The 26,547-nt window shown below is 38.9% G+C and overlaps 1 protein-coding gene across 1 annotated transcript in view; it reads right to left on the reverse strand.

The window, feature by feature from the left end:
* STX18 (syntaxin 18) overlaps positions 1-26,191 on the reverse strand; it is a 59,048-nt gene extending 32,857 nt beyond the window's left edge. The window contains exon 1 of the mRNA XM_053975319.1: positions 25,955-26,191. Within this exon, the coding sequence (XP_053831294.1) occupies positions 25,955-26,119 (165 nt within the window). The 5' untranslated portion in view covers positions 26,120-26,191. The remainder of the gene's footprint in view (positions 1-25,954) is intronic.
* Positions 26,192-26,547: the final 356 nt, after the last annotated feature.

Genomic DNA, 26,547 nt, shown 5'->3' on the forward strand with positions numbered 1-26,547 from the left:
AAGTCTTATTTTTTATGGTAATTACTTACAAAGACTGAATTTCAACTCTGAACCAGAAAAATGCAACACACATAGACTTTTAAGATAGAGGTCTGCACTAGTTTTGTCACTGTTTCCTTAGCTCTTGTGGGAACACGTTGGTTTGACAGCATCATATATAGAAGCACATCTAGATATTCTGAAAATGGTCTGTAGACAGTCAATAAGAACATGAGATGACCTGAAAAAATTAACAGTAGGCTTCCTACAATGTAGCATCATGCTAAATGGTTTTAGTAACTAGTTTTCATTTATTGTCAGCAGCAACAAATACTTTCAATTTAAAAAAAGGAAGAGCACAACATCTGATTTTAATAAAACTATTTCCCTTCTTCTAGTTTATTGTCAAACTCTAATCTTAACTTTCTTTAACATTTGTATTTTTACACAATCATCCAAAACCTCACTGACTAAAATACATACCCCACAACAATTGTGGGGAATGTTTTGGTTGAGAGATACAAGGAAACTGGTCAAAATATGTATTTGCAATAATTGGCCTTTACCACTACTGCTGAAAATGTTCCATTTACAATCTTTCAGTAACTGCATTCAATGTTGCTTGAGTCTTTCTGCAAGAGATATTTTCCTTGTCCCTTGTTCTCATAGTCTGAGCTCATTTTAGTACTACATTTTCTTGAAAGATGTTCTACGATATAAAGAGTTGTCCTGTCTCATAGTCAGTAATAAATGGTTACTCTTTCTGACCATTATTACGAAATCTTTTGATTTTCTGAAAGGTTTTTGCAGTGCAATTCAGAGAGTTCCATGTGCATATGATTCACTTTGGGACCAAGCTGAATCTGCTTCACTGTAAGCCACTGCAGGGCATCGCAGGAGCTGAATCCAGGGCAGAGGATGAGCCCGTGGTAGGGGCTGGGACAAGGGCCGGGGCCGAGCCTGGGACAGGGGCCGGGGCCGAGCCCGGGACAGGGGCCGGGGCTGAGCCCGGGACAGTGGCCGGGGCTGAGCCCGGGACAGGGGCCGGGGCTGAGCCCGGGACAAGGGCCGGGGCCGAGCCCGGGACAGGGCCCGGGGATGAGCCCGGGACAGGGGCCGGGGCCGAGCCCGGGACAGTGGCCGGGGCTGAGCCCGGGACAAGGGCCGGGGCTGAGCCCGGGACAGGGGCCGGGGCTGAGTCCGGGACAAGGGCCGGGGCTGAGCCCGGGACAGGGGCCGGGGCTGAGTCCGGGACAGGGGCCGGGGCTGAGTCCGGGACAGGGGCCGGGGCTGAGTCCGGGACAGGGACAGGGGCCGGGGCCGGGGCCGAGCCGCCGCGGCGGCTGCGCTCCCTGAAGCCGCGGCCAGAGCTGAGCCTCGCTCAGGCTCCGCAGCCCCTCTGCCAGGCCCTTCCCACTCCGAGCTCTGCATTTTCGGTGTACTTACATTCATACACTCATTGATACAGAGCACGAACTGACACAACACCTATTCTGTCTCAGAATCGTACAACTCTTGTCAAATACTGTTCAGAGGGGCAAGTATTTTCCTGGATTTTCATCATTTGTACAATAATGTTCTTATTGCAAAAATACTTCTATTTTGTTTCAACACCTTAATTTGTATTATACAGACTGAACATTACTTCTGTGGTTGCTCTAGCATTTATACCAAGTAAGTTTCTCCCCCACTAAAACACCAAGATCCAGTCAGAAATGAGATGATTATGAATCCTTATGTAAAGACCATATATAGATCAGGCACAAAAGCAATAAATAAATATACTGGAAATAAGCCAATTCTGTACACATTAAGATTTTAATCCAAGTGCATTATGGTATCAGCATAAAAAATAAGACAAAGGGCTCTTTCTGCCCCATTTCTCGTGTAACAGGAAACCCCAAGAGCTGGATCCTCTGCCCTTAATGGCAGGAACTTCCTGGGCCCTGGTAGCCCTAAGTCCTTCCATGGTTGATACAGAGTGAGTGACACAGTAAGAGAGGCATTCACATCCTCAGGAAACCCAGACAGAGCTTCTCCATCAGGCACACACATCTCCTCCTCTGCCCCACTTCAAATGCTCTGCTTCACTGCCTTTTCTGAGCAAGCCACTACTCCTTGTGAGAGCACCTAGGAAATAGAACCATACAAAAAAACACATCCTCCATCCCTGGGGAAAATAACTCTTCTCCACTAGTCCTTATAACAGCAAACTGAGGTGAGGAAAAATACAGCCTTAAGTTAAATAAAATAAAATAAAATAAAATAAAATAAAATAAAATAAAAATCCTTTTAATAATTCTTGGACCAGACAGGAACACTAACAGTCAATCTGAACTCCAAGTATTATCAAATTCACTTCATCCTGTCCCTTTCTGAGTGTCTTATAAATTGTTATCAAGGCAAACCATGACAGGTTCTCAACTCTACAGCAAGGGCTCTACGTTTATCAGAGCTCAAGCAGGACTGCAGGACTAAAAGCATCACAGAACAAAGACACCTTATCTTGCTCCCACTCAAGAATCTTCTGACATGACCAAAGTCCAAGAGAAGAACCTCTTAGTTTAGAGCACATTGCCCTTCCATATTTCCATTAACTACCAAATAACCATTAACACTTCCAACACGTGAAGCGTCCAAAAAAAGTACCTCTGAGCACCAGGATTTGCTCATCACAAAATGCTTTTCATGCTGGTTTTCATCTGCCTAGAGGTATTTGCCAGCTATTTTGCCTATGAAAAAGATGCCCCCACCATGGGCAGAATAATTTCTACCTGAAAAAAATAGTCACATAAAAATTTCTCTATAAAAAGCGCTTGCAGAGTTTGTGAGGAGAAAGTTTTAACTATAATTAAAAGGGAAATCAATGCTATTCTCTCACATCTGAGTAATACTGACAATTCAAACATGTATTTTCAATCACTGAAAGCAGAAATCCCTGACAAGATTTCAAGTTGTGAAGTAAGGCACTTTTCCTGCCTCACTTTTTCTCAGCCATGAATCTCAGTAAGATTTCTTAAATGTTCACTTCCTGTAATTTTGGTAATTGTAGAGTATAATTATTTTTACATTTTTATGATGCCTTTGGGGTATCATTACAAATATTTTTAAGCATTTAAACTTAGAAAAATAAAATTAAGTAATAGCTTCTCTTGAGGAGAGACTGTCAGTCCTGTTTTGAATAAACAATCCCTTTTAAAGGCAATCTGGAGATTTATATCCGCTGTAACCATAGAAATTAATCTAGAGTTTAAACAAAATAGAGTAAAACATAAGTTATTTAATGAAAATCAGAACGGTGCTGTTGCAAATGAAAGTTGGGTTTCTGTTTTTTTAATTCAACAGACAGCTTTGTATGTAATTGTAAGATTTTAGTTGATGGGCTGCTTCTTACAACTTAATCATACTCATTTAAGCCATTTGAACACAACATTCAGATATCTGAGTTTTAATTTTACTTGATATAAATGCCAATCACTAAAAAAAAAAGAAGCTAAGGATTTTCAGATTTAAAAAGCTAAAATAAATATGTGAAACATCTTTAATGATGAGAGCAATCATGAGAAACTGCTTTGACATTGCAAGGCCAACAGGAACAGAGTACAAAAATTTTTATGAGTTTCTTATATAAAAAGTTTGGGAATAGCAGAGATGAATGAAAATGCACAAACTGAAAAGCATTTCATGTAACAGCATAGCTAAAAAAATGTTCAGAAATAGTGGTTCCTATAGACTGAGTATTTACAAGTTTGCCTGAAATATTCCAGCATACTGACCCTCAACAACAATTGTGCCACATAAAGAAATTCAAGGCTAAACTAATTCAGAATTTATAGGTCAGTTAAGTAAGAGTTAAAAGAGCAACATCATTTTTTGTATTTTCAAAAGCAAGGAAAAGAACTTGAAGTTCACATGAGGAAACACTGATGTACTTTACAATGTAAAAAACAAACAAACAAACAAAACAAAAAAAAACAACCAAACAAAAACACCCCACAAACACCATAGCCCAAAATTTCATATCACAATAGACTGAAATCGTTTCCTGTGGGAACATCTGTCATAGCCATGTAAACTGGTGAAAATACTGAAGTAACAGTAGACGGAAACTTTATCAAAAAAATACAGTTTAACAGATAATTTCTCTAATTCCTCTATGTTTCACAGTATACTATTCTCTGGTACTTGTGATGGTTATATAACCTGTATGTAAGTCACCATGTAAGCCTTCCTTGACTCTATCAATAGGAAATAATCAAAGCATATCAGGAAAGTAATGAAAAAACTAATAAAATTCAGCCTTATTTACAACTAAACTGTGAACCCAATTATTCTATTATACAATGACAAACACTTTACCAAACAAGTGAAAGAAAAAAAAATTAAGCTGCTTAAAAGCTGAAAGTTTCTAGTAACTGTTCATAAAGTGTCTAGTAACTGTACTAGTAACTAGTAACAGAGTTCATAAGCCAGAGTATGAACTCTGAAAACCTCAAGAGATATGAGCTTCTGGTCTCCTTAAGTCAGTCTGTAGGAGAGAATGATCTAGGAGACTCAGCCAAACCAAGGCTCACATGGGCATAACAAAGCTTGGCTTGTAATACAAATGCCAAAAGAGACTCATTGAAGAGAACTTTGCAAGACCATGCAAGACACCTCAAAATACAACAGTCTGTTCCTGTCTCTGAGTTAACTGACCTGTATCCTGTAATTTGCTACCATTCCCTGCAACATATTACTAATTTCTGAAAGTGTTTTATCTGTCTCTAGAAAGTCTCAAATTCATAGGAACCCACAACTTCACATAATAGGTGGCTTTTTGATGGTACACATCCACAGAAAAGAAAACACACAATGCACAAATTGGGAGAGGAACAGAAACAAACAAAAACTAAGACAAAACCAAGACACACAAGAAAAGGAAACAAAAGGGTTGGCTGAAATGAAATGGCATCTGTACTGAGACATACCACCACTGTATACTGCTGCATTAAGTCTGAGGTTCCAATCAGCAGTCAACTCCCAAGGGTCTCCAAGAAGAGAGGGCTGTAAACTACAGCATTATCCTCATGGCTGCTCAGGAAAGGAACAGTGTCTTCATTCTGAAATTACTAAGTGCCCATCCAGCTGTGAAACAATCTTAGGAAACAAGATTGTGGCAGAGACACTGACATGTATTTATTGACAGATTCCTGTTCACAAGGACTTTGCAGTGAGAGCTGCACTGGCTATCCAGCACCTAAGTACACATAAAATCACAGAAACCACCAGTGCAATGAAAAAGACTATGCTTACTCTGTAAACTCTGATGAATCAGAAGAGCTTCAGAAGATAAAAATCTATTAAAGTATTTACTCTGCAAAATGAATTTGAGTTCTTATTTTACTTGAAACACTCTGTTAGGGAGAATAAAACAGGGACTACTTTCCTTTGTCTGACTTTTTATTTCATAGGCAACATCACGGTTTTTCAACAGTTTTGGGGCACACACATTTCAGAGATGCTACCAATTTCATAGAGACCTTCCTTTCACAACCTGCTGCTGATACACATAAGGCCATTGCTGTAGCATGTAGGGCAAGAAGGAACCATCAAGTAACTAAACCACCACCATGTCAAGAAATAAATACACACAAAGTGTCCATGAGTTTACAGACTAAGCCGTAAAACCTTCCAAGGTGCTTTGTGTTAATACACAATGTCTATGAAACAGTTTCACTGTATCTCACCAACCCATACACAGTGAAAAAAAATCAGTGTTACCTCTGTCTTTTACTATAATCAATAGATTGCCCAGGTTGGGTTGCAGTAGCTAAATGCTACTGCATTGTGTGGGCAAATAATAGAACAACTGGATGAAAAATACTTGAATTTCAGCAGACAAGCATATGAAGTGTCTCTTGTAAGATGGATACTGGTTTGTGTACAGTTTTCACTCAAGGTTAGGCTAAAATGCTCCTGCAATTTGCCACAACGTTTCACAGCTCTTACATGAATTACTCTCTCATATCAAGGACAGAAGTCATACTACATTTTCCAGTTTCTGTTTGGGTTACAAACACCTGATTTAACAAATGTCATGCCACTGCTCCATAGCTCAGCTCTGCATTACACATGAGTCAGTATTACTGAACTACATTTCATCAGTATTTCAGTAGTCTGCTCATGCACTGGCATGAGCTTAGGAAGAAAGGTAAACATGAAGTACCTCCCTGCTGAGGAATTATCTCACTAGCAACTTTAAGATGAAAATGTTACGGCTATGAATCACAAGTAGAACACAAAAACTTAATACTAGCAAGAGAATTTCTCATACAGAGAGTGGTCAAGATTAAGTGGTAAATGTCAAGCAGATATCTGACTGTATGAATAAATGGAACAGGAGCTGGTAAAGCTCATTGTGGCACACATGTGGAAAAATAAGAGAAAAACTGAGAAGTGAAGGAAGGGGGGAAGTGCAGATGGAAGGGGGAATAGAAACAGAAGCAGAAGGGTATGGTTTGAAGTAAAGAGTGAAAAAACATGAAAAGTAAGGTACACCCAAGCTAAAGCAGTAAATATAATTACAGCACAAATGAGAGACAAATATCAGAGACACAAGAGCCTAGCATGTATTGGAAGAGGAGGACCCTTATTTAGGGTAATAAATCAAAACAAAAGCAAAAAAAAACCCCAAACTCCACACTTAAAGGGGAAAGAAACAAACTCCCAAACCAATTATTAAATCTCTTAGAATGTAAAATATTCTCCTTGAAAGCATTCAAAATAGCCTAAACAAAACACTTTATGCTATATATATGCTAGCAAGGAGAGGGTTAACCTAACCTCATGTTTTAATAACATGTTCTACTCCTTGGCACATCAGCATTAGAACCAGAGCATTCCAAAACTACAATTTTCCCCACAGAAACACAAAATAATTTCAAATGCCTGTAGCTCTAATGTCATACCAATGGAAAAGCATATTATTGAACACAGTGTACAGCAGCAGTGTATCCTTAAAGTCAGGATATCTAAACTAGTTTGAAGATACTTAATCTTTTTTGTCCTGAATGTTCTTCAGTCCCTTACAGAGCAGTTCAAATGTGGTTCCTGCATAAGCAACACAAATGTCTGTCTCACTACAGCATCAATAAGCATGGAAGAGACAAAACTGAGTAAGGATAGAAAAATAAAGAGAAGGAAAATAAACCCATGTCTAAGTAGACAGTTTTACTCACATAACTTTGTTTAGTTATACCTCATTGCACTGTATCAAATTAGCTGTACTGTGACTTCCTACATAGCTTAAGTAACACAACATAATTTTTCTTTTATTTAAAATGATTTGAGGACTTTCCACTTTAGAAAGGTTTTTTAAAAACATAACTTTAATGACTACGAGCATCTTTTTATTGCTTAATTAGTAGCCATTATTAATACTAATTAATGTCACAAATGGAGTCAAGAAAAGGAAAAAGTCCAAAAAGCCATTGCTGAACAAGACAGGGAAAAAAAGACAAAGAAAAAATTATTTTTAAAGATTAAGCTTCACATGGAAGGCACTTTGAATTCCTTTGTCTTATACAACAAATCAGACAGCAACAAGAGGAAAAAGCCTCCCTTCTACTGCAGAAAATAAAACAACTGACTAGGTGGGCAACTAAATTATCCTTCTTGTAGTTAACAGTTTCTTACCACTTAAATAAACAAGCATTTACTAATTCTGAAATGTATAGAAAATCAGCCAAAAAATCAGAAAATAAATATAGTAACAAAGGAATCAAATGGAGTGCAAATTAAGAATACCAACAGTAAGAAATCAATGACACTAAAATTGTGAGAGGTTTCAACAGAAACCTAATAAAATACAATACATAGAACCAGAAAGAAAAGCACACATCAAAAATGTAAGAGTTGGAAGGAACAAATGAAGGCAAAAGAACGTTATTTCTTTCAAATAAATGAAACAGGAGAAAATAGGGTGATTCCCGAAGAACCTCCATTTTTTTCCGAAGTTAATACCGGGGACTATAATGAAGTTAATATTCCCTTTAGATTTAAAAAAGATCTTACAGGGCGAATTCATTGCATTTCATTGAACAGAGGCAGCTAAGAGATGCGTGCTCTTTGCCGGGTTTAGAGCGCCTGCTCCGAGGCACGGGACACGAACAATTACAGGAGCTGACTCAAGTGATCTGGTTTGAAACCAGCCGACACACAAATATCCACTGAGGACAAAGGACAAATGCTTTCACTTTTAAAATTTCTCTTCCCATTAAAGTAAAAACACAGTTGTTTTTTTAATACTGTTTATCTTGCACTACAAGTATAGTGTATGCAATGCACGCAGCAGAAAATCTATCACGCAGTCGTCAGAATGGAACTGAAAATCAACTGTAGTTTCTTGCAACAGTCACAAAACAAAGTCCTTTTTCTAATGAGCAAAGAGATGCAACTGAACCAACCAACCATCACTTGGGAAAAACACTTGATGTGGTCATGAAAAATCTTGAGACTACGAAATAGTCTTTTTTCCTGTAACACAAATTCTGTCTACTGCAGCCAGCATAATTCTTAAGTTACCTGTTAGTAGCCTTCGAATTTGGGGTCAGTAGTGCCACTACCCCTTAGAATTAAAATTATCCAGATCAGAATAAACACAGTGCTAAATCTAGACTTAATTTCAGGTAACCTTCAGGCCACAGGTCATAACATCCTGGTCATAGCAGATTTTTCCTATGAAGCTGTAACATGGAATTATTAAAAATTCAGAAACTTACATCAACCATCCCTACTTTCCACTGCAGTCTGGTGGTACATTCTATGGCTGCATAAACTTAAATAGAATTTCTAGGTGAATTTTATTTCTTATGGTCATAACGGTAAGGAGGAAGAAAAGCGAGTGGTAGGGGACTTACTGGAAGCAGAGTATGGTTGTATCTTCTATGATAAATCTACTAATATAAATGTGATTGGGGAACAGATGATGACATTTGCTATTAGCAACAGCTGAAACATCTTCTTCGCTCCTGATGTGGAGTTACAGCAGGGAGAAATAAAGAACTTCCCAATGCTTTTGTAAATAGGATTTTGATGAAGGACTGAAATTTTAAACTGGATTTCCTGACTTCTGAGTGCATGACAGTCCTTCCTTTAAAAGAGGGAAAAAAACCAAAACAACAAACCAGACTGATGTTATATACTACTACATTTCCTGATAATATACTATTACAAATTTTGCTTTAAGATTATGATTATAATTTTATACATTTCCATATTACCCCTTCAGAACAGTATAATTCATCCAGAAAACTACTATACACTAAAACACCAAACCTACCAAACACCTCCCACCTAAAAAACCACGCCAAAACAGAAATATTAGAAAGCTTTTCCCATGCTTACAAAATATGGAGACAAAATACATTCCATGAAATCTCTTGGGCTTCAGCTTTATGGTCAACGCAACATTCATTAGATCATTTTTTTCCTCGAGTGTTACAAGGAAAGCCAATTAAACATCAAAAGACTCCAGCTTGTCATGTCAAATTTACTACTTACTGGAACAGTGTGCCGTATTCATCAAATACATGTTGACTTGGAAGTCACCATGAACCACATTCTTAACTAATTACAGCAACTGCCACAAATACTGATTATTATTAAGAATAAGTAAGTTAAACTAAATGCACTAATTATCATAGGCTTCACTTGCCAAGAAACGCCATTCTGTCAAAAGCACACTGCACAATTAAAAGTTAAAAATAAAGCATTTATTCTGTCCTTAATCATTGCTCCTCCACTGCTACCCAAGAGATAGGAAATGCTCTCCTGTAACAATCCCAGTCCTGTGCACTGCACTGGGCTCTGCAAACTACACAGCTTTTTTGTGAAGAACGCCTGCCAAGAGAAGGCTGCTCAGAGCTGCCCTATGAGGAGTAACAACACCATGTTGGAAACATTATGTCAGACAGTGAATGCAGCACGAGATTCCTCTCATCAAGATGTATATTATATTATATATTATGTGATTTGTTCTGCTTGTGGGATAACATTAAAAGATGCCTGAGCTTCAACTTGGTGGTCAAAGTGATGACTTACACTAACTGCTAAGACTTGTAGCTGTGTATGTATTATCTAACACTGACTGTGGCTGAACAGGTAGTTTACTTGCTTTAACTGAAATAAATGAAAAAAATAGTTGAAAATCTATTTTCAGCACAGCTCCTAATCCGTGTCAACTACTGGTAATATTGCAGTCAGATAGTCGGGGTCCATTTTTCTAAAAGAGCCAAAAACATCAAAGGCGGGTGCTTCAATCTTAATATTAAATATATGGATATGAGTACGGACATTAAATTACATAATTCTGTTCTGATTCTTTCATAATTTGATTGTGGCAATATTAAAGACTCAAAAGAGCTGTATAATCCACTTTTTTAAAATTTAAAATTATTTATACAGTAAACTATTTGGACTTAGTGCCACTTCATTAACTTCACTGGAACAAAAAAATGTCGCCATGAACACTAAGTCAACAATAAAAACCTTCATGATCTAGCAACTAGGTAGCAAAATAAATCCTTTAAAAACTATCAAGCTACACTAAAAATAAAATTAGATAGAAATTCAAGTTTTAGACTGTGGTCAATTGAGGTCTAGACAAAACCCTATATTTGTTCACTGCCTAGTCTCCAGTCTGCTCCAAGTTTGAAAAGGTAATTGAACTCAGTCTATAATTACTGGATTAGATACAGATGGGCTCTGTACATTTCAGGGGAGGAAAGAACTGTTTTGATTCATTTTATGATTGCCTGTAAGGTCAGACTTTTCAAAATGTACTTTCATCTGTTAAATAGTTTCTCAAAGTCCCAGGGGGACATCTTCAATAACTGATGTTTTAAGCAATTTGAGTCTATCAGATCCATTCTTTGAATGCAATATGCTGTCCATTTTCTAGAATTATAAATGTGCATGTAGGTTAATTGCTACAACTCAGAGAGAATTTCAAAACTACATTTTTCCTAAAAATTGCTAGTTTTACCCAACAACTGTTATGCATAAATATTTTCAGAATTATCTTGATTTAGGGTACAGTATATCTTTGGAAATGCAAATAAGTGACACAAATTAGAAATGTCCTTACTTACAATGTCTTTCTATTTGGGGAATGCTCTCTTAGGACCCAAGTGAACAATATTTGAATAGTCTCAACTAAATCAGTTCATTTCTTGCAGAAAAAAAAGAAGAGAGAAATACATCTTAATAAAAAATCCTTAAGAACATTTGAGAAGACTTCTTTTTCCACAATCTCTTATTTGAGCCTTCATCCTCATTCTTAGTCAAGATAAAATGCGGAACAAATAACGAGCAAGCATTAAACTTTCACTCAGCTAAGAATTTTTTGCACAGTATTTTCTTCAATTAAATCAACCATAACTCTGCAGCCTGTTTCAGTACAACCAGGATTTCATCTTGCATCATTCAATGTCTTGCTTAGTTAACAGTTCAAATGCTCTGCAAAGGGAATCTAGCTCTGCTCTGAGTTAGGGACTCTCAGAGCTACTGTAATAGCAATTTAAAGCAGAAAACACACCATGCAATCAGAAGGCAATATAATAGTTCTGTTCACAGTCTTAAAAGAGGTAGGAAACTTAATTCCAAACAACTTACTATTCAAGAGTTTCAGTTTCTTTGTATTACAACAATCTTCTTCCTTATAAAATTGCAATAAGAAAATATTTTTTTGTTAAAACATACATTTGTGTTTAAAAGAACAATATCTCACTGACAACAGTCTCAGTCAAACAAGTTATCTTTGTAGGATCTATATCTAGACATACATCTATAGAGCTGTTCTGCCAGAGTTAATATAATATCCTTTGTCTCCAAGTGGGCTAATGAAAAAGTATGTTATCTAATGCAATTTCCATGATTGGTATTTTATTCATATTATTTCAAAGTTGTCCACAAGATGAACAAAACCTGAAGGCAGAACCAACCACCACAAAGCCCCAACAGAAAGATACATTCTAATAACCAAATTATATGTGTGCCTGCTCAGACAGAAGATCCTGTCCATCACCATCAGGCTGCACAGAATTCCCACCACAACTTGTAAGTCTCACTGAAAAAAAAAACTTGTTCTGCTGCATTTTAAGAACTGATTGATACAAATCAGTTTGTTCCAAACTCTTCAATCATAATTGCCTGCAAGCAGACTATGGGTTTCTGCAATAATTGCTCTTTTTTAAAAGTAAAAGCACTAGTAGCAACCATATATAAGCAAATAAAAGTGGTCTTTGAAACAAGCATGCAATTTTACTCAAAAGGTAAAATCCATTAATATTTGTATTATCTTCTTCCCCCACATCTCTAATAGATTCTTTTAAGGTATTTCTTTAAAACTGAAATAATACTCATACACAGCATTTGCATGAGGTGCATAGTTCAGTTAAGTCTCGATCTTTATTTAAGAGCTATACAGAAAAGGCTTCTTCTCCTTCCTTGTAAGCAACAAAAAGTGTCCTTCAAAAAATACACATGCCTTATTTCCCCTAAAAAATAAAACTGTAAGTATTTCAAATGTATTGTGGAAATCCACATACTACTCCTGAAACTACAGTAATTTTTTAGACAATAAATTGTGAAGAAATGGTCAAGTAAGTGAAATAGCCAGGCCATAGCACCACACATTCTGCATGCTGTAACACAGCAGAAAATAAATAGAATATAAGAAGTTACACTAGGTCACATTTTAGAGCAACTAACTAGCTCTTTGATAGTTTTTCCTTTTCCTTCTCCTTCACATTTTCACTATCTGTAGTAAGTATTTGCTGTACAGTCCTTTACATCATATTAAAACCCATAAGAAATGGTATCTGAGCTCTTATATTTCCCATCTATACTTTAATGGATTCCACAATGAGCTAAAAATTTTGGGAAGTGAAAGCAACATCATCAAGAAAAATAAAGTGTATTCTTACAAGATAGTCTCACTCACATTATGTTGTATAATTGTGTCTTCATACAATTTTTTTTTAAAAAAGATATCCTATTCATGTATATTAAACAGTATGCAGACTAGAGCGATGTGGCACTATTTAATCAACAATCACCTCATATTGATTCCTTCAGTCCTAAAAAAACTTTATATATATATATATATATATATATATATATAAATTTAACTATCTTTGTACATCACTCATCCCCTGAAATCTGTGGAGAAGAAATTTGACAATAAAAAAACCCAAACATTAAAAAGTGGTTGTTTACTTCACAGCAACAAACTTCTGTGGTAGATGAAGCACCCTGTGCAGTAAAATACAGCTATTTTATTTTAGGAATACTTTAGCATGATTTGTTTCCTGTAAGTTCATTTATTATTAAAAATGAAGAGAGAACATTCATACATTTACACAGTCCAAGGTCAGACTTATCAGAGTCACAGGTTACTGGAGCAGTAGTCTGGGATCTGGAAAACCAGTATCCAATTCCTTGCTTTGGTATGAAGCAGTGTCCCATATGTAAACAGGAATTCCAGAACCATCTCTGTGCATTAACTGCTGCATTACTTGTTGAGTACCATGTGTATTTTGAAATACATGCACTTGACTTAAGAGGTTTCAAGTGATGCAGAATTTACCAAATCAAGGATCAGCTGAATCACACCTCAAATAATGCATTCTACTTGCAACACTGTATCTTATTTTGCTGTTCATAGGTCCATAAAAAAATCAGAGTTTTTAACTTGTAATCATATGTCATAACAAAATAAGGTTAAAGGATTTCTCACTACAAGGTAGATTTTTCAGACTTTAGATCATTGTTGTGGATCTTTCTGTTAAAATAAAACCCCAAAACCCAACAAAGCAACATCCCACCACTACCACGCTTCTGAAAAAGGTTGACATCAGAACTGGACACAACATTTTGTCATTTTAATAGTGCTATACACTTTCCCTTCAAGTAATCATTCCCTCTATGTTTCATTAAACTTACATATTTTAAAAATTTAGGTTCCATTATTTTGGTATTGGCTTCTATGTGCAATACTTACTAGGAGCCGAAAACGTCAAATTATGCCCTACCACAGCCACAACCAGAACCGATAAATGCCACCCTTATACATGCAACGGTAATATCATGCCCAAGAAATACCTACATGTATTTCATACATGTACACTTGCATATATGTAATAATTTTTCTATATCGTTGAATGAGGAATGCCTCAACTTAAGCTTACACAAAGAACACTTTCCCTCAAGTATCATGGCAGAAACTCCAGCTGGCATCACACTGTCCAGCTGAATAGACCCAAAGAAAATAACATATAACAAAGACAATTGAAGAAAGAAGAATTTTAAATTAATCAAAAATTTGTACCTGTCACTTGAAAACTAGTATGCAACAAGGTTCTGAAAGAAGAATATCCTAAGAACACACACATCTGTTTAATATTACAAGCCAACTGTCAACATCCTAAGTTAAGTTTTAATTTAATATTTTTTCTTTCTTGATGTTTTACCTTTAGTCAATGCCTTGTGAGAGTATCAGCTTTCTATAAGAAACTGTTAGATATAAAGAAATGTTATTGTAGCATGTTTATAAAATCATAGTTCGAGAACTTTTTATTTTTGTAAGGCCTGACCACAACTTAATTATCTGCAGGACATTCCAAGCTCACTATTGCAAGCTCCAGTTCCCAAGCAATTTCAAACAATATCTACTGTACAGGACATACAGCACTGCAAATACCACAACATGGTAGTGTTTCAAGAAGTCACCATTAGAGCCTTTAGACATGGTTTTTATTTTCAATAAATATGTTTCTCTACTAATCATTAAACGGTTTTCATCACCACTACATGTTTGTCTTTCACGCCTGCTTGCTATCTGTGTTTATTTTAATATAAGTGAACAAGTAATAAAAAAGGCAGATACCATGTATAACATGCTGTATGTTACACACCAAGTGTCCTAAGGGCAGCATGTTCCTCTACAGCTCGCACAATGTTTTCCTTCTTTTCCAGGAAAGAACTAGAGCAAAAGCAGGAAACAAAACTTGTTAAAAATTGGAGACAGGGGAAAAGTGAGACCACTAGCTCAGCCAAAAACTCTCAAAGGAAGGCCAGAAATTTTTAAGAGAGAGAAAACTCAGAAGTCCTGGGAATTCAAATTTGTTTTTCCAAACATCCAAATCATCTGAAAATAGTCAAGAAAAAAATTCCATCGTGCAATTACGTCCAGATTTTATGTGTCAGTTTGAAAACCAGCAGAAGACACAAGACTTTTGTAACTCAGAACGCCAAGAGTCTGAGAGCAACTCAGAACTCCAAGTTTTCCTCCCCAAAACAGCAAACACCTTGGTTTCAACCTACAACTAACAAACTCCTGTTTTCCTACCTTTTTAATCAACTCTCCCCTTTTCTGGAGGCTGATGACTCTGGCTACTCTGCACACACAGGCACGCTGCTGGCAAAGAGGCAGTGAGGAGCCCCCAGCAATCATGTGGGGCTCCCTTCACACCTCCTCTTTTACCTGACATACCTCAGGTGTGTATTTTATTCCAGGAATCTCCACAAGTCCTGCAGCAAGATTATTTCTGATCTTCCAAATATAGTGAGATTTTACTTTCACCTTGGCCAAACACTGGAGGCCTTAGGTTTTTTTACCATAAGAAAAATAAAACAATTTACAGAATGACCTTATTAAAATTATAGTTATTCTAGTTAGAATATTAGAATAACACTTTATATTAGAGGTTGAAAAAATTTAGGAGGAAAACTAAGACCCCCTTCTCTTATTTTCCACCATTAACCAACATAACATTTGAGAGCTTATGGATACCCTCACAGAACCTCCACCAACATTCACTTGAAACCCACTTCACTCTTCCTGCACAGCTGAAAAATTACAGAGGTGGGAAACACCACTCAGTTGCATCTACAGAAATTTCTATACAGAACTGAAATATTCAATTTAGAACTGTGAGATTACCTCCACATCCAAAACTGTTTAAAAGTCCACCAAAAAAAAAAAAATCCAGTGTGAAATGACAAGCAATCTATTAATAGTGGAAAATCAAAGAGTGAAAGAAAGTTGGATTACATTTAATTGTATCTGGTTTTTGTTTTCTTTGCTTTTCAAATGCTGGACAATACCTGAAGATATGGAATAGATGCAAATTTGAGTCAATGCAGCACATGTACTTTTCTACAGGTCTCACCAATCTCGATCAAAAGAGAAGGCAGAGTCAGAATGAAAGGGTAAAAAGGGACAACAAACACTTGATCACTATAAAATATAATTTTTTGCCAGACAGAAAGTTTTGACAAACCACCCTGGAGCCAGGAAACTTGCATTTTCAAAACAGTATCCATCATTTAACATTCTATGCAATTATACCAGAGTGTAATATTTTTAACACTCTTGAACATTTTCCTCGAATTACTGGAAATTAATCATACCTCCAATTTTCACCCCTTAATTGCTCTCACTGCTGAAGCCATCAGGCCAAGTTTTCATATTTGCCAGTCTGAAAAATATTTTCAAGTATAGGGGACTGAAGTTTCAAAGACAGAGCATATAATTACATAATCTTTCACTGAAAAATTGTATCCTTTTATCTGTGGAGAAACACACAAAAATTTAATCGACTCATTACCAAAATATCACAAGCTCAGCATTACAGCAATAACTAAATCTGATGACCAAAATGAATCTCAATTAGCAAAAACACAAGTGTGAGTACTACTCATTGAAAGCAATGATATGTAACCAATTTTTGTGAAAAGTTAAACACCCTTATGTTTTGAAATAGCTCTTCTCTGAGATTAAACTTTTTTCTAAGTGTAATTTGCATCCTAAATAACAGTATCTCCCCATTTTATTAATATTTCAACATGCTTCAGGGTTTAAACCCATTAACATATGTGATGACTCAGAAATTGTTTGACAGTTGTCACAGAGGAGAAAACTCCTTAGCGCAGACTTGATTTAGCAGAAGATAACAAAAGAAGTTACTTTTCCAGTGTCCAAGAACATCTTCTCTACCTAACTGAAGAAGCAGGATGCACCATACACACAGAATGAACCGCAGGATACTGAGAAGAGTCACAGCTAAGACCTTCTCTGGGCTGCTATCCACCAAACTTGTTCTATTTTCAAAAAAGCAGAGGAGAATAATCAGACACCTTAAAGTTACCAACTTACAGGGAAATTAGTTTTATTTTGGCCTCAGTATTAATAGCTGGAAAAATAAACCCCACAGTTGCATCACTTAACAAATTACACTGATATTCTTTTGCGTTTGTTTTTTTTTATGTTCATTTCTGTCCCAAACAAGAGATTATATTTCAAAATACATAAATGTAGAGCCCAAAGCTTGTTGCAATGGCAGTGCATCAAAGTACTTAAAATAATGAGCTGTTCTTGCTCCAAAATCTTTGATAAAGAACTCAGTGAAACGGCAAAAAGTATAAATGCATCAGTTAAATTCAGTAAATTCAGAAAATATAAAGTTCCAGCTTTTTTCTCCCTTCTTCTACATCCCTTCCTTTCTTCCCTATTTAGATGAACAATATCACAGCCTCATATCATTTCCTGATACTCATTCTTTTTTTTAACTCATATTTCTACCTGTATTATATTAGACTGTATCTTTGACAACCTCGATCATTCCATTTTCTTCCAGCTATGCCTGCACACTTTCTGTTGTCTATCTTTTCCACTATATCTCTCCAGCTTTTCAGACATCTCAAGGCCCACCACCTTGTCCCTAGCCCATCTTTCTCCTTCAGAGGTTATGCTAATGTAAATTATGTTTAAAAAAAGAAGAAAGCTACCTATGATAAATCTCAGCTTTCTTCCACTTCCACGTGCTCTACAAACTTCCACAAATGTTATCCTTATTTGTGGCAGGATAGAAAAGCAAGAACTTGCAAAAGGTGTAAGCTTAACTGAACACCACAGTCAGGAAAGAGTTCATAGTTACCAGCTGCAGGATACAACAATTCCTCCAACTCCAAGCCAGGAAAGAACCTCCCACAACCAGCCTGGAAGGAGGTGAGGTGAGGACGAAGACAACATCCTCAAAATGGGAACTGCAGTGTTAGATACTTTTGGACTCCTCAGCACCACATGAGGTCCAGTTAGTCAAAACAAAATTAACAGGCCACTAAGGAAAGTTGTCTCCCAAGCCAACTTTCAATCCAGCTGTTATGTTAAATTCAAAAAATAATTCCCATGGAGTTGAGAATGTACTTTAAAACAAACAAACAAAGCAGGGGGAAACAATGACAGACATTTGCACTGACATTTCCCAAAATGTAGGAGTTCATAACTTTTCCCCAAGGCCTGCCAATACCCTCCTCACTGTTTTTGAAGTAACTTTTGCTAAAACCAGAAGCATCACATGGGGAACATTAGTGATTTGGCATTTAGTCCTAATGTACTGAACAAGGTCAGCATTTCATTCTTCTCCAAGTTTGTTTTTTTTTCCCCAATCTTTATTTTGCTACTTCCTTAACCAGCTTTTTACATATATCTCATCTACTAATTAAAATTATTGTCTTTCCCTTCAGTCTCTCAGACTAAACTTCTCTAGCGACAATGAAGGAAATGAGAAGTAAAACCAATAAATGCTCATATTAAAAAACTAACATTAACTGTAATTTGCACAGGGGAAGAGATAAATCTGAGCTATTAGGCAGTAGTACACTGCAACTCCCTATTTGAAAAAGTACAATTTAAAATTATATTTTCTGCCTACAACATGGAGGAGGGAAACGCACGTGCATGTAAATAAGTACAAAATGCAACATCATCGGTGAACTTTGGGGGAAAGAACAACTGTTCATTAACTGTTCATGAGAGAAGAAGGAATTAATTCTAATGACCTCAGCAATGAATCAAATTTAATAGAAATTAGCTCTCATTGAAAGTTAAGTGAACTGAAATATCACTCACTGTCCAAAATTTGGCACAGCCATTCATTTCTAATAAAGACTCTCATTTGGCTACACCATAAACAGTATATATTTCCCCTGCATTCAAATATTCTCTCACTGGAGTTATTCTTATGCAATCTGTAGAGTCAAAAAATCTTATTAAATGGCCTTATTAAATCAGGTTATAATTTTTTAGTTGGAGTATAAACCCAAAATCATTAAAGCACACAACTTTAGCCATTTTTGGCCATTTTCCTCATAGCACTGGTAAGTATCAGCTATTCAATTACAACAGAAGGAGCTCACCAGATGACCATGCAGTCTTTGGTGCTCTGCTTGTGTTAGCCCACAGTGCTACCACTCTTGGATATGGAAGTTTTAAGGATTAAGTCCCTTTCAGTTCTGTTTTAGACCTGGAGAATACATGTCCCATCCCGTAAAAGTTAATACAGCAAACTGACTACTTCATTATTTTGGACATTTCCCAGTCTTTTGAAATGCTCAAATATAACCTGACTCGTTCTGGAGTCACCAACCTGAACTTGACTCAGAACCAGCATCATAATAATTACAGTATATGCCAATACAACATTTAATATTTGGCTCTTTTTTTTTTTCTATACCTTTCACTTTTAGAACAGGGATGGTGTTACTCCCAGCATCAGCACATTGGTACCTGACACTCACTGAAGTTATGATCTATTTGAAACCAGTAGGCAGTAGAAAAGCCTGTGGACCTCCCAGTCTGAAAGTCAACTTTTTTCTTATCATATTAGAATTCTATTAAGAATGAAGAATCGTCTGAAATCTAGATTTCTAGATTTCATCTATTAATATTTTTCAAACTTTCTATTTGTAAACACCTAGAAATTTTCCAGTTAGGGTCTTGTCTTTCTCTACTAGCACTGTGTACATTACACTGTTTCAGTGGCTCAATTTTATTCTTGGTACCTCTCCAAACAATCCTGAACACTCTGAAAGGGATCAGAAAGTATATATGTTTAAAAACACTCCCTTTTAGTTGTCCTAGGTCAGCAATTACATCATGCTATTCAAAGTGGTCCTCTATAGTCAGTTTGGGGGACTAGCTCCTGGTTTGGGCATTCCCCATGCCTTTTTTAGGCTTTATTTAATGCAGTGACAGTGGCAATGAATAAACTGTAACTCCATGTACAAACACTCCTACCCTTTTCCGTCCTAGGGAATGCTCTAAATCCCAGTCTGTACAAAGATGTGCAGGAATATCTCAAATCTGGCACCAAGGACAAAAAACTAGCTCTCCATCTCTTCTAATAGTACTGCTATTTTAAATTATCCCATAGGTTGCCTTCCAAACAATGAAATAAGTTGGACTTTCACAGGTACATGTGAATAGCTGTTTCACATATAAAATTAAAAAATAAAATAAAATTATAAAGTCACCACTGCCCTATGTGTAGCCAAAGCAATGTACTACAGAAGTCACATGGCCTTGTAATTAAAAGGTTTGCTTAAAATTTATATTTAATGTAATTTGTTCTTGCTTTCACAAGAACTAGTTTTGGAGACAAGTTTTATGTGGGGATTTTTCCTCCTCATTACACATTTGTACAGAGCAGCTGAACATAATTTTTGTGTGAGTATTGGCCTATTGTACCATTATTTTTTTGAAGAATCAGTTAATCATCCTACAGAATCCATATGCAGAACTTATATGAATAACAGATGTTGAAGCCTCATGAATCTGGCATCCTTATGTGTTCAACGGCTTCAAACATGGACATTTGATCATTCTGAAATTTTGCACTTAAAGATTAAGAAGCATTTAACCTTTCAAATTTTCCATTCTCAAGGATATTTCTTCAGATATGCCTGATATTGTTTTTGAATAATTTGTGTTCCAACTCTTCAGTTTTTAGCTTTTCACAAAAACTTAAAGAAGATAATTTCCCAAAGCAAAACAGATTTTATTCAAGACTGCAATTAAATCCACCATGAAATCCTGCTTGACCATTCATTTATATTTATTTCTGTTTATAGGCTGTATCAGCCTTGATTCCATTTCTCCAACACAAACTGAACAGTCACCAATCATAAAAAGTTCTTGTTCCTTCTATATTTTCAAATATCTAAGAAGTATATTTGACAGATTCCCAATTGCTCATACTTGCCATAATAAAATAAAAGGGAAGGCCTTTAGGAGTCACATTTCCTGATACTGTCCCAAAACAGCAGCTCAAATGCCAAATACTTTGCAAAACTGACAATCTTTTAAAACATCCAAAACAACAGATTTAAGGCACTGTAAAGGTGTGAACCAGTGTCACATAAACTGGGGGTCTGAACTGCTTATGTTTGTCACTGAGCACTTACTGCAAGCCCATTTTTTTAACTTAAATACTTTTGCTCTAATCTTTAAAATTCTTCAATCATTTAGCTTAATCCCAAACCTGATACCATACCAAGGAACAAATGTATTGGAATTGTGTGGCAAGGTTTTGGTAGTGGGGGGCTACAGGGGTGTTTTCTGTGAGAAGCTGCCAGAACCTTCCCCCATGTCCAGTAAGGCAATGCCAGCTGGCTCCAGGACAAACATGCCAGTGGGCAAGGATGAGCCCAGCAGCAACAGTGCCTGTGCCTCTGGGATAAGCAAGTTAAGAAAGGGGTGAAAAAGTGTTACTGCACAGCAGTAACTGCAGCAGGAGAGAGGAATGAGAACATGTGAGAGGAACAGCCCTGCAGACACCAAGGTCAGTGCACAAGGAGGGGCAGGAGGTGTGTTAGGTACCAGAGCAGAGGTTCCCCTGCAGCCCCTGGTGCAAACCATACCAAGGCAGCAGTGCCCCTGCAGCCCATGGAGACTCCATGGTGGAGCAGGTGGATGCCCATGTGACCCCATGGGAAGTTTGCACAGCCTCCTGGCAGAACCTGTGGAGAGAAAAGCCCACACTGGAGTACTTTTGCTGGCAAGACCCCACAAGGGATCCACACTGGAGCAGTTCACGGAGGAATGTCTCCTATGGAAGAGACCCTCCTCTGATCAGGGGAACAGTGTGAGCAGTCCTCCCTTGCAGAGGAAGGAGCAGCAGAGACAACGTGTGAGGAACTGACCTCAGCCTCCACTCCTTGTCCCCCTGCTCCACTGGTGGGAAGGAAGTAGAGAACTGGGAGTGAAGCTCAGCCTGGGAAGATGGGAGGAGTGGGGGAAAAATGTTTTTAAGATTTTGGTTTAGTTCTCATTAATCTCCTCTGATTTGATTGGTAATATATTAAACTCATTTTCCCCAACTCAAGTTGGTCTTGCCCATGACCCAACTGCTGAAAGATCACTCCCTGTCCTTACCATGACCCATGACCCTTTCATTCTATTTCCTCTCTCCTGCCCAGATGAGGAGGGCAGTGATAGAGCAGCTTTGGTGGTACCTGGCATCCAGTCAGGATCAAACTGCTACAACTACATATGCCTATATAAAATAGTATGAAGAAATGCACATTTTAGTAACCCAGGATACTGCATTTAAACAGCCATGTCACTATAAAGTCTAAGAGAGAGAAGATGTTTTGTTTTCATTCACTAAAAAGCACTAACATACACATAACAAATTCTAAGTCTTTCATAAATTGCAAGTAATAGAAAGTCTGTCACTGTAACTGTAGCTTTCCTGTAGCTACAGGATCCTGTTGATCCTTAACAATAATTTCTTACCTGGTCCTAGTCAATATGCAGATGGTGAAGAGATTGAGAGGTGTCAAAAATATTCACCATGAAAAAGCATAAGTCACATTACATATCAGATAACCCAATGGTTGTACAATGGCACCTGAAAGACCAAGAAAACCCCAAACCAAATAAACAGTGATGGGTCAATGTCAGGGCAAAGAAAATCCTTTCAGCAGCTCGAAGCCATAACATTCATCTTTGATTTATATGAATGGAACAGTTTTATGAGAGTTTAATAACAACACCAACAACACCAGTCTCTGCAACTAATATTACCATGGTAATAGATGAGCTCCTTGTGTTAAGAACTTAGTCTCAAATACAAAAACCTCCATCAGCTCCTCAGGGACTTCAGCAACACAGTATATCTGAGCATAAAATAGCCAGCTTCAAAAAAATACAAATTAATACAGAATGCTGAAATATTTTTTTGTGATTAACACAAAATATCAAGACCACACATCTCTAAACCAGCTTCCCCACACAATACCAATTCAACTAAAAACTCTTATATTCTACATTCTCTGTGCCTCCCTCAATCCACCTAAAAAAATCATGTTAACTTTGAGAATGTAAAATGGGAATTTTTAACTTTATCTCCCAGTTGCAATGAACCTTTTTCATAGATGCAGAAGCTGTGTAGGATTACTGGTTACAGTCTTGTCAGCTTCTTCTCCAAACACTAAGCACCTTCAATCTTCCCTCTTAAATATCACTTAGAGACTGTATACAAAGAAGTCAAAACTGAAAGAAGTTTCCACAGTCTTCAGATCCTACACCAAAAGTCCTTCAGGGGCAGAAAGGAGAAAGAGAACACTCAATGTGTGATCGTTATATCGCTAAACACAGTTCAGCAAAGTGCTCAAACACCTTAATTATGTGATACAAAAACCCCTGTGTGATGGGCTAGAGAGATCTCTGATCCTACAGCTGAGTGCCTGCCCAGTCCCCCACTCCAGCTGTGTTGCAGCTGTGAGCAACTGACTGCTACTCCTGAGCTTGGAGCAGGAGCAGCATCAGCACAGCTCTACCTGCAAGATGCTACACAAACCCACACAGAATATAATGTTGAAAGGAGTAGTTCTTTGTGTAGACGCTATTATTTCACTACTTCCATATTTGCAAGATGGAGAACTTGCACTAAGGACTTAGGGCTTCTCTAGTTTGGGGAAAAGGAGGCTGAAGGGCAACCTCATTGCGCTACATTTTCCTAAGGAGAGGACATGAAGAAAGAAGTGCCAATCTTTTCCCTCTGGTATCCAGGGAGAGGATGACTGGGAATGGTTCAAAGCTGTGCCAGGGGAGGCTTAGACTGGACATTAGGAAGCATTTTATAATGAGCAGGTGGTTAAACACCAGAAGAGGCTTCCCAGAGAGATGGCTGGCGTCCCAAGCCTGTCAGTGTTCAAGAGGCATTTGGACAATCTCCTTAATAACTTGCTTTACCCCTTGCCCTGAAGGGGTTGGGCAATTGGAGTAGATGATGGATGTAGGTCCTTTCAAATTGAAATATTCTATTCTGCAACCAAGTAAGGCATAAAGAAAGTGGTGGCTAAGTGTAGCTTACTCTGAGTCTTTACTATTAGAGGGTTTGACACATAGATGATCAAACGGAACTGTATTTGGCTGAAACAAACAGGTAAAATCATCATTTATTTTACTATAAATCTTATTCTTCTAGCTGCAGCTTCAGTGTTTTATTCACACATCAAAATGATGTCTGTGGTCTGGTGGGCTGTTGGCTCACTGTCACAAAGGTACAGGAGTTACAGAGCAAGGCCAGTCCACCTTGCTCCTTCTCACTGACCAGCTGTCAACAGGCACCACGTGTTCACACAGCAACACACTGCAGCTTTTGCTTCTTCTCCAAAGTCCTTCTTTATACAAGTACTGTTAATTAAAACCATTGTTCCCCTCAGACAGTTCAGCTCATCCCCCTTGGCTGTTTACTTCACCTGATGCTCTTACAAATTAAACAAGACATTTTTCTCCACGCCTCACTCCTTCTTTCTGTTGTTTGGACAGTGCACTAAGGAAACTCAGAAAGGGTGAGGAGCTCAGAGAAAATACTGGGATTATCAGGAAGCAGCAGCTGTGAACAGAGGTAAGCCAAAGAACCAGGGCAGAAAAAAAGGACATGGCTATAGCATGCTATCACTGCACAGGACCACAGCAGGGCAAGAAGATGGAGGTGAGGGTAGGCTTGAGTATGAACAGAACTTTAAAAAACAAAACCAAACTTGGGAATAGGCAAAATCAAAGAAGCCCTGGTAGCAGGAAGGCAAGGGGGAGCAAAGACTAGAAGGGAGGAAGAGGTTGGCATGAATCTAGTCTGAGACTGGAAATAACTTGAAATACAGACACAGAAACTGAGAAGGAGGAATCAAAATGCAGAGATAATACTAGTGGCAATGGGGCAGAAGGCTTGTTCAGAGGGAACAAACAAATCTGTGGCTGTAAGAGTATCTAGAATGGAACCTAAAAAACCTCACATTTCCTGGTGCTTCCTCTACCTCTATAAACCACTTGTGCATTTCTCATTTAGTCCCAAACTTGCAAATCCATTCTGTAAGTCTGTCTCCTCAGAGCTCCTTAGTTTTTCAAAATACAGTCCAGTGTTTTATCAAAGACATGTTATTCAAACCCTGCCTTTGATTCAGTAAGGAGGAAAACAATATGCAACAAAATTGTTTTTACAGAACGACTATGGCCTGAGGACTGCTGTTAATGCCGATCAGCTTTCATCTCTGAAATTCCTTAACTTTTCAGTGCTTGTCTTTGCAAACCTTAAAACGTTCCGATGACCTTTGTACATGTAATCTGCCTAGGGCTGGCACTTAACTGCCACACCGTGTGACAGCGGAAGCAACCAAGCCAAAGGCAGCTTGTAGGGAGCAGCAGTGCAAACGCAGACGAACGCATGTGCTATGGCAGCGCTCTGTTACGTGGCAGCCGGCAGCAGGAAACAGCCGCGCGCACGCAGGCACGGCCCGGAGGGGCGGCGGATCCGCACGGACACAAGCGCAGCGCCGGCAGGAGGGCCCGCAGCGCCCCCCGGGAGAAGCCGCGCCGCGGGGAACGCGGGCGACAGGCGGGCTCGGAGCCGGCCCGGCCGCCACGGCAGCGCCGGGCCCCGGCTCTCAGGCCGCGCTCCCAGCCCACAGCCGTGTGGGAAAGCGCTGCCCCGGGGCTCTTTGCGGGCGACTCCGGGGCCCGCCCGCTCTCCCCGGGGAGCGCTGGACGCTCCGAGGCGGCGGTGAGGGCCGGGCTGCCCGCCCGGGAGGAGCCGCTGCCGGCGGCCCCGGCTGCCCCTCGCCCTCCCCCCGGGGCCGCACTCACCACCTCCCGCGCCCTGCTGGTGAAGTCGCTTTTGGAGCGGGCGGTGCCCCGCTTGAGCAGCTCGTCCCTGGCGCTGTCCCCCGCCGCCGCCACCCCCAGCGCCTTGTTGCGGGTCTTCACGGTCTTCACGCTGGCCTTGAAGAGCAGGGTGATGTCCACCGCCATGGCGGCTGCCGGTGCCGCCGCACGCCCTTCCCCGCGCAACGCGGCCCCGCGCGGCGCGTTCCGGCTGCGGGGAGGGGCGGGGAGGCCGCGCCAGGCCGGGGCCGCCCGGGGAGCAGCGCCCTGCGAGGGACGGGACGGGAGCCGTGTCCGCACAGCCTGCACGTAAACGCTGTACGGAAAATAGAGCATGTTCCGTGTAACGGCCCCCTCTAGGGCGTCCTGCCAGGTGTAGCCAAGCAGCGCTGGTGCAAGGCAGGTTAATTAGAGTTGATTAATACATATTAACCAGATCTGCACTGCGATCTGGGGTAGGCGCTGGTGTGAGACTCCCCTAGGCAATGCCATCCCGTGAGATCAGGCACTGATCTCCGTGCTGACAGGGACAAGATCCGAGGCAACGGCCTGAAGTTGTGTCGGGGAGGTTTAGG

Source organism: Vidua macroura, chromosome 4, assembly GCF_024509145.1.
Source record: "Vidua macroura isolate BioBank_ID:100142 chromosome 4, ASM2450914v1, whole genome shotgun sequence".
NCBI classification, from domain to species: domain Eukaryota; kingdom Metazoa; phylum Chordata; class Aves; order Passeriformes; family Viduidae; genus Vidua; species Vidua macroura.